The sequence below is a fragment of the Pezoporus wallicus genome, unplaced genomic scaffold (assembly GCF_028554395.1).
Source record: "Pezoporus wallicus isolate ANWC-B61680 ecotype Strahan unplaced genomic scaffold, APGP_CSIRO_Pwel_v1 contig_4722, whole genome shotgun sequence".
Lineage (NCBI taxonomy): Eukaryota > Metazoa > Chordata > Aves > Psittaciformes > Psittacidae > Pezoporus > Pezoporus wallicus.
Window position 1 is genome coordinate 7,186,973 of NW_026641840.1, and position 16,891 is coordinate 7,203,863.

General features: G+C 39.2%; 1 protein-coding gene across 2 annotated transcripts in view; it reads right to left on the bottom strand.

The window, feature by feature from the left end:
* Positions 1-1,050: 1,050 nt before the first annotated feature.
* Positions 1,051-16,891, bottom strand: part of TMEM117 (transmembrane protein 117) — a 227,018-nt gene continuing 211,177 nt past the window's right edge. For both annotated transcript variants that reach the window (XM_057425587.1, XM_057425586.1), the window contains exons 7-8: positions 10,575-10,704; positions 1,051-2,028 (exon numbers count right to left, since the gene is read on the bottom strand). In XM_057425587.1, the coding sequence (XP_057281570.1) occupies positions 1,388-2,028; positions 10,575-10,704 (771 nt within the window). In that variant the 3' untranslated portion in view covers positions 1,051-1,387. The remainder of the gene's footprint in view (positions 2,029-10,574; positions 10,705-16,891) is intronic.

Below are 16,891 nucleotides of genomic sequence, written 5' to 3' on the forward strand. Positions count from 1 at the left end.
CATTCCAAAAACTTAAAAGCAGATAGATCAAAACAACAAAGATAAAAAAGTCACAAAGACAAAATGCAGCAACACCAGTAAATGACAGGGAAATAATTCAGACTTAAAAATGGCTTATTATTTAGTAACTTGTAGCAACAATTTATAAAACTAAATTAGAGGCAAATCAGAGTCTTTCTGATGTTTTAGATATGCAATTTCCCTAGTGCATATATTTTGATCATACAGTAGAAGAATTCACTTTACTAAGTCCCCTTCAAAAAAGCAAACACAGCCCTTCTCCCCCCCCCCCCCCCCCCCAAATTTCACCATGTTTCTGCTTTCAGGTAACACTTATTCATGGATAATGAATGAAGAGAAAAAAAAGTTACAATAAAAATCAGTTATTAACATATTTTAATTAAGACCCATAAACATGGCTTTAGTTTTTGGAGAAGTTTGACTGTCCGTATGTGATGTGTTTCTGTGTATGTTTCATGTATGCCCAGATATATTGGTACCAAACTACTCAAAACTGGATGTAGTGGGCTTTGTGTCCTTTACTGTAAGCACTCTATTGGCTCCTTGATGTTGCATAGGTTTGGTGTGATGATGGAAAGAGTCACTTCAACAATGTATTTTCACCTCTGTTTCTAAAACGTGAAGGGCAAAACTTTTAATCAAGGAGCAGTTTATCTTTAATTAGGAAAAATATAATTAGGCATTATCACCTAATTGCTATTACTGATGGAGTAAGTCATATTTTCACAAGTAGTGACCCATGCTGAATTATCTCTCTGCTGTTTACCACATAATGAATCTGTATTTGTGTTTGGCAGCTAGTCAGCAAAAAATTAAAAGGTAATCAACATGCTTCTCTGCAGTCAGGTCATCAAAGTCACTGGCTTCGCAGATGAGCTAATAACAAAGTCAAGTTGTGATGCCCTAACACAAACCCTTCTTTAGGATTAACTATATTTATCTCTGTGAAGACATCAAATGGTACTTAAAATAACCATATACAAAAAGCTTTGCAAAGTAGATTAGAAGAACTGTGCTATACATCTGGTGTTGAGTTAAAAAACAGTTTAATGTCTCAAGGCACCACCACGGTAGAATTTTATACCTGCAAGTAATCATCTAATACACTATTATACAGTTAAGGTAATGTATTAATAAACAGCTTGTGCAATTTTGGGAAGCAATCTATAAAGGAATGTTAGATATACAGTAGGCACATACTATAATACAAATAAAAACCAAAATTCCTAAAAAAAGCATGCTGAGCACCTTTTGGTATATGTTGAGTTTCTTATTCTAAATACTATGTAAATCTTAACTTACAAAAGGTAAAACTGAAATCTTACAGTAACTGCTTATTTAAACTGATTTTCCTGGGTATTTGCCTTTATGTCACAGGTTTATCCTTAGGGACAGAGGACTCTGGTACTGGCTGTAAAGGGCTATCTGGTTCATTCAGTTGTGCGTTCAAGTTTTCAGAAGTTAGGAGAGAAGAATTAAAAACTATTTCACTTAAGTCTGATTTTATGGATACAAGATGTGGTTCTTGAAAACTTAATGGTTCTTCTACCAACACCTGTGTATTTTCTCGTGTCATTCCCATATCTGATGGTGACTTTCTTTTCATTCTTGTGTATGATTTGTCTAAATTCTCCATGCCTTGATCAGTTTTCTGAAATCGCCCAAAGAACCAGATGAAGAAACCAAACAAAGCAAAAGCCAGCAAACTTGGAATAAAAGCCAGGCATTTGACATCAAGGCTAGAGCCTATGAATCTGCTGTGCAAGAACATGTCTCCTTCGGCATAGGTCCGGTTCGTCAACGGATTGGTGTTATTGGATCTCCACTCCCAGGATAATTTAGTTCTATTAAGGTCTTTCAAGCTTTCTGAGTCCTTCACTGTGTAGATCTTCTGTCCAGGACCGATATATTGACCATATTCATGAGGTTTGTAAAATATTTGGTTCTTCCACATATTCAGATCCAAGATCAAAACAAGGAAGATAATTCCATAGTTAAACCATTTGCCTGTTTGGAAAAAGAAAGTTTTGTCATCTGATATATCCATTTCAGAAGCAGTACAAATTCAGTCATATGTAAAAGCTACTCAGAGGAAAAAAAACCCAAACCAACAAACCCACATTTTTTTTTTTAATCTATAAAACAAAGCTGTAATTAAATTTCCCCTATAGATTTTTGCTGAATTTCCCCTAGCATTTCATGATTAGGTCTAGGCACATTATAAAATAATTCTGTAACACAAGCACAGCAGTACATCAAATGAATTCACATTGCATTTTGTAGGTGACCTGTCGATTAGACCACGAGGTGATCTGGTGTAGATCAATAAACTTAAAAGAAGCATTAATTCCAGGACTTATGAAATATTCACATGGAAGTTTTCCATGAAAAGGCCATAATAGACGGAACTGTTTATATACCAGGAACGACTGAAATGACTGAATTTTTTGGGGTTGGTAATTATGTAAATTGTTTGATACACCAACCATGATGCACAGACATATTCAGATGGGGATAACTGGATGAACTGTGATGTAGAGATACTACACCCTTGAGAAATAGCAAGGGCTGACTGTAGTCTTGGGAGGCTAGACAGCTTAGCTTTTCCGACAGTCCATGTAGTGAAATGCTCCTCCAAGGAGTGACTCATAGTCTGACATTCAGCTCCTGCAGTACTGGAGGAGGAAACCTTTCTCCTTTTATTATCTAAAGTTGCTCTTTTGCATGCTCCCTTCAGGCATCCAAAAGACATTAAAGAACATTATGCAATTGCACTGGGCTTTGAACAGGGTTTTGGAACAGGTGAACTCCAGGTATCCATTCAGAATTATTTTATGAATACACAAACCAAATTATACATTTTCTCAGTCAAAGCATCTCTTACATTCTAGCTGAACATCACCTGTGCATGTGATGACCACCCAAGAACCCAGCAAATCTACTTGTCAGCATTACACGAAAGAACATGCATAGAGGAATGTTCCTGCTGGTGATGAATGTTATTGGTCTGTGCTGGAACCATATTTAAATATGTTTCAAGTGAAACAGAAAACAACTGTATCAGAGTATCTATCAAATGACTTATGCTTTGGCTTTTAAGGCATAAATGGATTCCAGTTCCTGAAAGTCTGTGTATTCAAATTGTACAACTAAAATGCTCCAGGAGGGTAAGAATATGAACACCTTGTTTTTTACCAGTTGTGTAACACACTTTTTGAAACAATAATTTTTCATCAAACTATTACTCTGCTTCAACCAGAAAACTGTTTCAACCAGAAACTAACACCTTGCTTCATTGCCCTGAATTTAATTTGTTAAGCCATATTCTTTTCCCAGGAAAATACATCATAAGCCCATCCAAGAACAATCTTCCATCAAAATGCTATCTGTGATGCTTCGTGTTTCTGCAGAGTCAAGACTGGTGATTTTCCAGAGAGATCTGCTAGACCCTAGAGACTGTAAGAAGCGGAAAAACTCATGCAGGACCAGTACTGCTCTTTCTTTTCATCTAGACATGGCTAGCATGAAGATGTGCAGAGAGAAAACAGACAACTGAAACATCAAAATACGAAGCATAATGAAACAGGGACATTATTGAGATGGCCTTTATATAGGCCAAAATACACTGTGAAGTATAACAGTGTCATAACTGACACCTACAATCAAGAATTGTAGGTTACAATCAATTCTTGATTGTAGGTTTCAGTTATGACTGACAATGAAAACTTAGACATTGCAATGCTGAGATATAACCAATCTCCTTTTTGGGTATGAAGGCACCCAGTGGATTTCTCAGCAATCACCTGTGTGACCACATTGTCCTAAATGAAACATGTAGAGCAAGCTACCTAAGGAGTAAGACTTGAGACAGCAGCCTGCAGCTGGTGAAGCTGACTAAGAAGCTAGCAGAAAACGCTAAAAATGCTGAATAGAGGTACCCAAGTGCTTGATCTCAGGCTTCACGTAGCATCTATCCTGCAGTGTGGTTTCATAATTGTGAATCTCTTCTAAAATGCATCTGCCTAAAAAAGGCTCCACCCCTCATATTATGAATTTGACTGCTCACCTGCTCTGAGATATACTTTTCAAGCATTCCTGTTCCATAAAAAGCATGAACTTGAAACTCCCTTGCTCAGTTCCTAGACAGTGTCAGGTGGGCAGGAGCACAGCCGTAAGCTCTGCTGTTGCGATTGTTGGGTCAGTGTGGACTATAAAGGATGCTTAGACAATCAGCTTTGATGCAGACACCCTTAAGATGAATTGCAACCTGTATGTCTAAGTGGCACCTAGGTGCCCAAGACCTCTGTTCCATACTGGATCTTCTCAAAATTCCTTAAATTTCTAATTTCTAGACCATTTTCCCATCCCCTGCATCACTGTCGTGCTTGATGAACTCTGTGATTTTTCCTCCTCTTTTGAAAACTGTTGTCACCAGAACCAAACACCGCATATGAGTAACAGTCTCGCTATAACCATATATGAACACAGTGACATCTTCCTACTCCTACTCAGTATTCCCTGCAGCCAAGGGATGTGTTAATCTCCTTAGATACAAAATCACTGGGAGTTAGCACTGTCTTGGTTACTTACAGCGAGTATTTGCCTCTTCCTGGAATACAGTGTCCTCTGCTGTCTATCCCCTCTTCAAAGACATGCACTTGACTGCTGTACTAGCAGGTGTGATATCCTGTTCAGTTTAATGAGCAAACCTTCTAGATCAGTGATAAATGTGTTGGAGCAGACTGAACCAAAAGGCCTGACAGTGTCCACTCACAAACATCTATTTAATGGTAATTCCCCATGACAAGGAATTTTTGAGATGACTTATACTGACCAACATTTAATATTATACGTGTATAATATACATGTATAAAATGATTGTCCATCGTAACTTCATTTCAGCATAATGGTTTTTACACTAAGTCGTACATGAAGCTTACATGGGAAATCAACTTGGTAAATTAGACTTCCCTCCTGATGTCTCACCTTGCACACAAACAAGCTCAAGTTTTTAGTTTTGCACAGGGTCAAAGTAAATATATTAATGAAGCTGTGGATATTAATTCTATTTGTGAGTCTGCGATGTAAAATGTGAAATGTTTTCTTGGGCACTGTAGGCTACAACCACTTTTTGGGGATGAAAATTTGATCCTTATTTTCTGAGCACAACTATTGAGGAGGATTGTATCCTCATGGCTAGGGCACACATCAGAAAGGAAACCCTGACTGTAGAACAATCTCTGCTTATGGCAGTTTGGCCCTGAATTGTAGAACCATGCTCTGAACACCAGCCTGTATGGGATTAGAAATAATCTGCCTTTCCTGTTGAAGCTGAAAAACTATGCATGAAGATGAATGCCAGGAGCATTCTCATGGTCAAAGAGGCATGGATTTTTCTTCTTCCCTTTTACAGAAAGGCATCAGCTGAACAAGATATTTGGGCAGTGGTCATTTTAAAAGAGGCTGATAAAGTTTATGACAGGTTCAGCAACCAGTCCACAGTCCAACATGCAACTGATTTACTGGGCAATTGAGCAGATCCTGAAGGTCCAAGTATTCCAAACCAGATGCTGATTTGGAAGCATTTTTATTTTTGCATGTCCACTCTGTACCTGAATGATAATATCCTAAAAGAAGAGATCTCATGTAGAAGGCAGTCCTCATCATCCCTCCTGAGGTCAAGAGGAAATGCAGAAAATCCACTTATTAAGGCTAGACTCAGGTGGGCCTCATGCTGTGCAGCCACAGCCAGAGGCTAGTATAGTAAATGTCGAATTCTCAGACACCTCTTTAAGACATTTAGGTATCTTTGAAATGTTCTTCATATCTTTGGTCATGTTAGTCCTATTAGCTAGATACATGCATACTGTTAGGTGAACTAAGGCGCAAATCCTCTGACTTTTTTTTCAAATCTGTGTGCACAGACAGCTTTGTTTTTACCTCTAACCTTTCTGGCTTTGCCCACAGGCTCCTTCAGGCTTCCTTGTAGAGGTGATGCTTGGCCTGACTGTCAGCACATTTTGGTTTAACTCCACAAGCCAGCCATGTTAGGCACTCGCCACCAATGAAGATGATAATTTCTCCTTTGGCTGGAAGGGCACTCTGGTTACATCAGCACTCAGAAACATGCTTATAAACAGCCAGAAAAAAATCTCCAACCTGTTTTGATGCCCAAACTTTAACATTTCCTATTTGAAAATTATTCGCACACTTGACGGAAGATGCTCTTGGATCTCCAGTGCTGCTATTAAAGGGTACCAGCCAGGCCCCATAATGCCTTTTAACCATGAAAGAATCTGAAGTAACAAAATTTACTTTTAAGTTTTCCCTGGGTACTATAGAAACTAGGGTAGACTATGTATTTTCATAAACAGCAGCCCAAGAAGGAAAACACACACTTTGCAATGAACCATCTGTCAAGGGAAATCCAGATGAGTTAAGCAGATGCTGGAATTCAAGTTATTTTTGATGTTCATAGATAAAAGCAGCTATCAAAACAGGATAAAAATATTTAATACTGAATAGATTCTTGCTACGAGTTCCTAGAAGCAAAGAAATTTGAGCAAAATGATGTACTCAGTTACCAGTAAAGATAAGATATGTTTTTGATAGTAAATTTAAAACTACACCGAAGCATATAAGCTACAGGCTGCAGACGTTAATTTGATATTACTGCCAACTTACCCCATTCAGAAATCATAAATCAGGCCTAAGAAAGCATGTTATTAGTTTAAAGGAGCAAGATGCGTTAAAAATAATACACTTTGCACTGTTATATTTATCTGCCATTTAGATACTGGAGTTACACAGAAGCAACATTTCTTCTCTGTAATCATAAGCTTTATTTTATGAAAGCTGAAATTCTCTCATAGTCACTGAATTCAGGACCTAAGACTTTAAGATAAAATAGAAAAAAAAAAAGAAAAGCAACTGTCTTAAGACTTGTGATAAAATCAGGAGAGTTGGCAACACAGAGCATGTAACTGTGAAATCCTTCATCTGTAGAGCACTTGCACAAAGCCATTAAATACACACCAATAGAAAGGTGGTTTAAAGTCCTTTACTCCTCTGAATGTTCCATTACTTACAGCTGCTTCTTTGTGGGACTGTTGCTTGTTACAGCAACCCAGCATCGAATTGGGCTGCTCAGGGGAGTCCTAGGGCTGCTCTTACTTACATCAATCAACAGTGACCAAAACTGACTGTAAAAGAGTGAAATTCCCCAGGTAAAAGATGGTAAGTGTTATTTCAGCCACACTTTCTTTCTCCTTGCTATTTGAGAGAAAAGTGTTTTCAGTTTCTATAAATCAGGTCACAGGTCATAGATTTACAGCTTGACTTTATCCCTATAGCAAGTACTAAAATAAAAAATATTCAGGCCTTAGTCTTCTTTTCCTGCCTGTTACTAAAAAGAAGTCCTATGGCTTAATTTAACATTCTGGATTCCATGTATTAAACAGGGCTTAAATGCAGCAGGCTGCCTGCCATTATCAGCGTGCTATCCCTATGTCATTTGCTGCAGTTGCATTCATTTGCATCACACTCTACCATCATTTTAGACTGGACTACATTCATCTTGTTATATATATATTTAACCAGTTCTTCTTTCCTTTTATTAGCTTCTTGGTTTGAGTAGAAAGTTACAAGTATCTAAGCATCCACACAATAGCTAGAGCTTGAAAATGATCCAAGATAATACCCTGACCTAAGACAAGAACTGACGGCAAGAACAGATGGTTCAAGCAAAACTTACCCAAAGGGAGGTTCTTGTGCCATGTGTTATCACTGTTTATTAGATCTCTTAAAGGGTGGCGTAGCACCAAGATAAAACAGGCACTCAGTAGACAGAGTACGTGATGTGCAGTCAAATGGATTGATTTGTCTAGTGAATCTAATAAATGGATCTTGTTAACGCTGAGCAGGGAAAAATATTCCTCAGCCCCTATTCATTAGCTCATCCTTATTAAAAGAATGCCTTCTTGCCAGAAAATAAGAAAGGCCTCCAGTCCTCTATGCAGAAGACTCTACAATGCATAAATATTGGTTTCTCTCAGTTGGTCTGTTTTCAAACAGCAGCACTGCAAGCAATTGTATTTCTGATCTGGTAACTGATGTTTTTTACTGTTGTTCTTTGCTCTTCCATGTTTATCATCAATATCTCTGTCTCTTCTACAATGCAAAACTGATCTTTGCTCTTCTATCACCTATTGTTTTTCATCTACATTAACTATAATAGTCTGCATTTCTGTATGCGATGGTGCCACCCATCCTACCATTCTTCAGTCATTGTTCATGCCCCTCTGTGCACCCATTGCACTACTTTATACAATGGAATAACTGCAGGGCATCAGGGAGCCTTGTGGGACTCAGCCCATCCAAACTCATGCTCCAGTCTTGAGAAGCAGAAAAAACCTATTTTTCACTAACATGCCTATAATTCATATCAAGTATTTGATGTTTATACTTTATTTTTTCCCTCTCCTTTTTTGCTCACTTGGGCAACAAAAAATGTGTTCGTTATGTACACATCTGATTTCCTCTCACCCTACACCTCTAGTTCCTGACCATGAGATCATTTACTTCATCCTGTTCCAAAACAGAGAAGAGATTCACAGCAGCCCTGCGCAGAAGGACTGAGGGGTGTTGGTTGATGAAAAAACGAACATGAGCTGGCTTCAGTGTGCACTCACAGCCCAGAAAGCCAACTGTATCCTGGGCTGCATAGAAAGGAGTGTGACCAGCAGGTCGAAGGAGGTGATCCTGCCCCTCTACTCTGCTCTTGTGAGACCTCATTTGGAGTATTGTGTGCAGTTCTGGTGTCCTCAACATAAAAAGGACATGGAACTGTTGGAACAAGTCCAGAGAAGGGCCACGAGGATGATCAGGGGACTGGAGCACCTCCTGTATGAAGAGAGGCTGAGGAAGTTGGGGCTGTTCAGCCTGGAGAAGAGAAGGCTGCGTGGAGACCTCATAGCAGCCTTCCAGTATCTGAAGGGTGGGTATAGTGATGCTGGGGAGGGACTCTTCATTAGGGACTGCAGTGACAGGACAAGGGGTAACGGGTTCAAACTTAAACAGGGGAAGTTTAGATTGGATATAAGGAGGAAATTCTTTCCTGTGAGGGTGGTGAGGCACTAGAATGGGTTGCCCAGGGAGGTTGTGAATGCTCCATCCCTGGTGGTGTTCAAGGCCAGGTTGGACAGAGTCTTGAGTGATATGGTTTAGTGTGAGGTGTCCCTGGCCATGGCAGGGGGGTTGGAACTTGGTGATCTTAAGGTCCTTCCCAACCCTAACTATTCCATGATTCTATTCTATGAAAACCACTGGTGGCTCAAACAGTCTCACTCAGACTTGCCCCAGTCCTTTCCTCTTGATGACTGTATCTTTTCTCTCAGTATTCCAGCACGGCACCTAGATGCAATTTTGAAAAACTTTCTATCCCTCCATCTGTACTTCCTACAGCCAATTGCCTTCCCTCATTCAATAGCCAACACGTAAGTTTTGCAATCATTTTCTCTTCCTTTCTGGTTTTTAATGTGATCAGTCAGATTTCTACATTCTCTACTGAAAATGCCTTTTCTGAAGCCTCATTCAGCCTATCTTGTCTGAGCCTTTGGTTCATCAGTCTTTCCTCATTGGCACATTTTCTTCCCTTGGCTTTTGCTGCCTGGTGAGCTTGTGACTAACCTGCTAACTCTTGGCTTTATCTTTGTGTCATCTCTGAATGCTCCTTTTGTCCCTATCTCTAGGAGTTTCATACAGCTGCGCCATTGGATGCCCTCATCTATCTTATTGCTGTACAGAATCATGTGTTGTGATTGTTTACATTAGCAGTTAAAGACCCCTGGCAATTCACACCTGCATTCTTTTGGTATTTATTATTATCCAACTTTTGCCAATGCAGAGAGAGCAGCTATGCTCCTGCACAAATGGAAGGTAAAACCAAAGTATTCATCCCTATTTAACCTTTTTCTCTTTTTCATTTCCTACTGTTATTAAAATACTGTCTCACAGTATGCAAGGATCAGGCACTTTTTATCTATATGTACCATCCATTTGAATAACTGCAATTCTATTTTATTTGAGGTTATTTAACTGTCTGCTTCTGGTTAGATGACTGATGGAAGTATGGTTATGAGTGGCCTTTACCAGATGAGAATGACCGAAGTTATGAAAAGATATTAGCATAAATCATAGCAAAAGCATCTGAAAGCATAAGAGATTTGAAGATGAAATAAGCTGCTAATTCCCCAGGAGAGTAATTTTAGATAAAAGATCTATAAAGCTACACTAGGTATTACTTAGTGTCACAAGAAGTTGCTGGAATCCATGAAAAACAGCAGGTCTCTCTGATTTGTGAGATACAGGTTATTCATTTCCCTGAGATCTTTATGTATGATGATATAGATTTGGACAGAAACAGAAAAATAGCAATCTGAGGGACACACATGCACACCCACACAAATATATGTGGCTAAGAACATGTTAGCATACATTTGTTACACAGAAGCGGTTAACTGTGTGATTGTGCCACAATCTGAAACATCACATACCTGTTATATGTATGTGATACTCCTCTTTGAGGATCTTTTGGAAATAAGGTACTTTGAACTGCATGTGTGCAGATGGTAAGCCTGGAAGATTCACTTCAACATCACCCATAAAATGTGGAAATTCCCAGTCCTGTTAAAATAAAAAAAGAAAAAAGTTAAATATAAGCTTTCACAGTATATTTTTACCCTTTAAAATGGCTTAAATTAATAAAAGGGAAGGGTTCTATTTTTAAGCCTTTTATGATTGGATTTTATTACTTTAAGGTTGACTGAATCACTTGAAATAGAATACCTTATTTATATTAGATATTAAACATGATTTCTACTTCAGCTCCATGCAATTATGTGTTTAAAAGTTCACTTCATAGTGACAATACTGAACCCACTGTAACAGCTGATAGTACAAAGTAGTCTAAGCATACGAATACCAAGTTGTCTAAGCATATGAGTACTTATATAGCAAGCTTGCAATACAATTACAACTTCTGTTACTAATTTGACAAACAGTTTACAGGTAAGAAACAGACAAAGAAAGCCTGACCCCTTCAAACATTTAATGTATCTGTATTCAGCTTACAGGGTGTTTCCTGTATTTGGCCTTAATACATCTAAATAAACACCCTGCAAGTAATACATCAAAATAAACACCCTGCAAGTGCAGGGTCTTCAGTGCAATCTGCCTCAATCAATCCAAGCAGTTTTCTCTGTTGCTGTATTTCACCTGACAGGGTAATGCTGGAAATGTGGAAGCTCTTACCTGTCATTTTGCATACTTTGGTAGCATGTGGTAAGCCAGCTGAAGAGGATCTGCATTTAAAGGAATTTTTTGCTTGGTTATCTTCACCCACCATCAGTCACTTGAAAATGGGTATAACAGCATGGCTCATTAGAGCTAAAACTGAAAGCCTAGCAGTAGTGCCAGCCAGTGGGATTAGTGCCTGAGTGCTTACTCTGTGCACCAGAGATTGTTGGTGATCTACTGTTACAAACATAGTGGCCATGTTCCCATGCATACCTCTGGACTTGGATCTCACAAGCTGGTGCAACAGGCACCTGGATTACTGAAAGAATGAAATGGAAGGAACTCTCTGAGTGACTTGTGCCTCCTTCACATGAAAACCATTCCAGCACAGCCATCTCCCAATTCCATTGCCAATTCCTTTTTTTTTTTCCTTTCTTTTTTTTTCCCTGGTTCTGTAAGGCTGAAATTTTCCTACCAGGGTAATGAAAAAAGTTATTCAAAACTAAGAATCTTCTCTGAGAGATAAATCACTATATATAACTTCCAAGAACTGTTAAGTGCTTCAACATTTTCTGCAGTGGAAGGGAAATGGAACAGTTTTATCAGCAGGGAATAGCATAGCCCAAACACTAACAGCAGCTGATTTGTGCTAACTCTTTGTGATCCTGAGTTAAATGGATTAACAGGAGCACAAGCAATGAGAAAACCTGACTCTGGGTACCTGTTTCTCAGTGTTCACAGAGGTACAGAAAGTGCCAATTTACAGATGGAGAAACCAGAAATAAGGCTGCTCTCTTTTTGCCTTCTTACTAATGCAAACCATGCATTCCCGGTCACAAGGTATAACTGCCAGCTGCACAATCCCTTACACTGCATCTCCAGCCATCCCCTCGCAGGTGGTAGGCATTCAAAAAGTGCCCAAATATAAAGATTTCGTGAGTGTATGTTCTCAGTTCACAGCATCTAATATCTGTCTCTGGACTGGTGTCTCATGTTAAGTCATGTTAAGTACTATCACCCAGGAATAAACAGGAAGAAATACATTACATATTCCTGAAGATAATCAGAGAGCTACATTAGAAATAAGTAAACATGGGACTACAGATCTGGCCTCCTGCTCTTGCCTTCCCCCAGTGTTCCTACTGTGCTTTTTGCTGATTTACAAATAAAATTCCACCATACAGAATTTTATATTGGACTGTGTCTTTGCAGCTGAGTTTTATAAAAACTTCAGCATTTTTTCTGATCTGTATGAATATTACCCGATAACGAGTAACTGGAATGCCAGCTCTGTCAGATATGCCATTTACTGTATTATTTGTCTCAGCAAACACACTTACTTGACACTTAAACCATGGCTACCTTTCATGTGTACATTATTTCACATTTTCTACCTACATACCCCATATTGTATGAAGTGTGCCTGAATTGTATCATGACCTCTGTTACCTGCAGCCCTGTAATATGGCACTGCCATTGCTAGAGAGATGGGCACAGGCTGCCAGTGGAGACCTCACAGCTATAAACAACTCACCAGTGCTAAAGAAATGCAGATTGGGGCTGGACAAAACTGCTTTTAGAAGCAATGAGGAGAACAAAGAAGTGTCTAACATGTGAAAGGCACTGTGTATAGTAAACCTGGCTGTAAGAGGAGCTTCAGATCAGTAAAAAAACAGCAAGGTCCAAAAGTGTGTTAGCAAACATAAAAATGCTCCCAAGTAAATCTTAGGGAGTGAGGAAAAAGAAACCATCACAATGAACATCATATCCTTCCCATTAAAGGACTCCAGATGCCAATGACATTCCATAATGCTCCACTGATCCCCACCAGACTGAAAATGCCCATTTCAGAACCTGCAGGAGCAGGGGGAGGGTGAATGAAACACTGGGAAAAGGGGTAGAAGCTAAGAAGTGTATGTAGAACAATACTGACATTATTATTGTTATTGAAACTTTTTTCTGCACAAAGTATTATTTTCTGTAGTAATCAGATCTCAACTAATGACTCTTAGATTACACTGTTAAAATATAAATGATACTAATAATAAGTTCTTGGCTTTATCTATAAGGTGTTTCTTCTTCGCCACAAATAACATTTCAAATGTAACACCTTTATTGGTATGATTACAAAATCTGTTATTTAAAAACAGTCCCACTGGAAATACAGAAATAAAAAAACAACAACAAAATAAATCACAATAAAATGCATTTGAAAACAATATTAAATTATTACAAAAGGAAACTAAAATAATGAGTTAAATCTACTGACTTCCATGAAAGTCATTACAGTCACAGCACTCAGGAAAATGAAACTTTAAGTTAGGTGATTAAATAGCCTTCAGGGCTTCATTTGGCTTACAGCTTTGGTAAATGTGAACATTTACTGTTCATGTAGTGACATTATCACCTATGGATACAAAGCTGTAGTATTATAGTGCAGGAGAAGCGCAGATGGCTATTAACTTTTCGAGCTAATGCCAGTATTAGGCTGTCAAATCCAAACCCAACAAAATGGCCATTTTGCTGTCTAGATTCTAAGAAAGTGTTGTCCAAAATCTTTTGACTTTGTTACCAGTCTTTTCCTACTGACAAGCAAAAGACAACTTACTAAAAACGATTTTTCCAAGAAATTCAAGATGCCTTGCAGGAATAATCTGCCTCATTTGTTAACAGGTAACTGGAACACAGATCAGGTCTGCACCATGCTTTCATACATAGTATTTTCTCTCTGTGGTCTCCCGCATCAGTCTGTGCGATCAGTCTGTGCTCACCTCTGGGAAATGAGTGATATAAGTGATGTTCTTTGAGTTCTCAGCTCATAATTATGTAAAGTTCATGTGATCAGCTTTAGTTCTTATGGCTGAGGTGTCTGCGCTCTGACATACCTGGGATCTCATTAGGAACTGGGCACAAAATGACATCTTTAGAATGTATCTCTACTGGCAGAGTTTGTAAAATAAAGCCGTACAACCAAACTGTTAGTTTACATTTGTAGCTCTCATATTGCATGAACAGATGATTGTTTCTTCTTTAAATCCATCAGCATCATATTTCTAATATTTATCTACTCCAGTGGTTTCTAACCTGGCAGGTCAGCAGCATACCACTATGCAGCTTCTGAAAGAGAAACCAACCCAGAACCAGCAGGCTTAAATTAGCTGCACAGAGGTGTCTAACCTCACTGGCAAGTTCTGTGGAATGTGCAAATCAAATGAGGTTATTGCCTCATTTCCCTCTAGTCATGAGAAAAGGGCAGTCAGAGGATGTATTTAAGATCGCTGAGGGGCTCATCCTAGTGTTCCAATGGGCAAAGGGAACACCTCTGATTTTCATCAGCTACCTCATTAAACCCAGAAGCACAGACAAAAATGGATGCTGCAAAAGAGATCATGATAGTTTTGGTTTTCTTCCCTTTGTTTCGAGTTCCCCCCACCAAATAAATGCATACACTCTCTGCTGCAATGTCAGGTACTGATTTAAGAACCTACAGTGGAATTGACAGCACTGATTTGATACTTTGTTAAGTTAAAGATATATTTAGTAATGGTAACTGAGCATCAAAGCCACACTTGCTGGTATGATCTGGCCTTTCTCTGCCATCACCTGAGGAAAAGAGAAGGCATTGCCTGGGGAAGACCTGTCCTGACTGCAGCCAGGACACAACAGCAGCCCCAGGGCTCCTGGGCAGCTGCCTGTGAGGCAGCCCAGGGGCATGTTGGCACCCCCCAGCATCCTGGCTGGCTGTGGGATTGCTCCTTGCTGCTTGATGGCTTTTATTGCAGGCTCTCAGCAATGTCTCCCAGCCCCAGGGGACCTGGATCTGATGCCAGCAGGACTCAGCAAAGGATCGCAATGCCACACTAGCCCTCCCATGCTACATGCACACATGACCCCACATCCCTCAGCCACCCCCTTTCCACCCAGGGAAAACTGCCACAGAGAAGGTGGGACTGGTATTAAAACCCAGTAACTCCCCATAGTTAACAAATGTGCTTTCATCTCTCCTCCTGAATAGCTCATAGGGTGCTTGTTACAAAGTAAATATGAAATATCATTAAAAATAAAACACACTGTTCAGATAAAATCATGAAAGAGGAAAAATGAGCACGGAATATTTCTGCTTTAAGTAGTGATGATGTATGCTATATTTAATGCTAGGAAAACATTTGTACTTTAAAGCCCCTAGAATAATAAATAAACAAAAATAGAGGGAAGAAACTGAGAAAATGCATACATGAATGTGCATATGTGCTCCAGAAACTGCTGACAGCAGTTTGTGTTTAAATTATTAAAATCCTTTTAACATGTGAGATAGAGGATTGTGCGTTTTCAGGTATCTTTGCATCTTTTAGATAGCTTTGTTTCAACTCTCAGAACATGGCAGAAAGGCAGACAGACAGAGGAAATCTAATGAGAGGCAATGGCTACATATTTTTGCAGTTGTTTGAAGTAAGAAATGAACAGCTGGATTGCAGAGACAGAGGCATGACTCCTCTGTGGCTACCTTTAACTTCGCTGCAGTGCTGCAACTTGCAGTGATCTCTTCAGCTGAGATGTCTGCAGCTGTGAGCTGCTAAAGTGCAAACATCATTTAAATATTTCATTCAAACACACATAAGAAGTCAGCAGCCGTGACTAGAACTCACTTTCATGCCTGTGAGATGAAATCCACTGCTCAGTTTCTGGCCTTCTGTTCTTTGACAATACCTTAGTTAAATAAGAAGGAAGTTTGATAGACATTGAGGTTTTTAGTCATCACTAAATGAAAAATAGACATCTAGTCTTAACATTATCACCTGTACTTGTATGGCTTCAGTGGGGCTACTTAGCTCTCACAGTGAAAGATGACATATTACTCTTCAAATGACCTCCTTCTTCATGTTGGTATCATCAGTGCTAATCTATTCATAGTTTTCAAGTCCTGAAAGTTTCATTTATCTGCTCATCTCTTTTGGCTTCACCTGCTTGGATTGTTATTGGCAACAACAATCACAAAGCCTCATCAGGAACAGTGGCACAAAGTCACCAATTGAGGAAACTTTTTGTCTCTTAGTCTTGATTTAAAGAATTCAAAATATGGAAAATCCACTGTAACAGTGGAGTAACTGCTTCAGTTGAGCACCAAGCTGCTGAAGCAGAAGACTGAAGACAGCTTCCAGCACCAGACATGGGTATAGAAAGGCTATCCCTGATCTACATGGCAACGTAAGGCACAGACATACCCCCAACCTTACTGTCATTCTCTGTAATCTTTGTGGTCTTCTCCCTAGTCTTTGCTTAGCTTCTTCAAGGTCCTTGCCTTTCTCTAGAACCAGCACTGCAAGTCTGGCTCATTTTCTCCTTTATTTGAGAAAATGATAAGGCAACAGTAATAACTCCTTCTTTGAGAGTTAAGGTAGCAATATGATCACTTTTTAAGTGTGTGCTTGGCCTTGAATGACCCCTTCCATTAAAAAAACATTACAGAGCCTTTTAGTCTATTATCAATTTCTGCTTATTTAAAGGCAACAATTCCCAGGCCACCAGGTCCCAAACAAGTCCTGGTCTCTGCACTTTAAATTTATCCATTAATGCA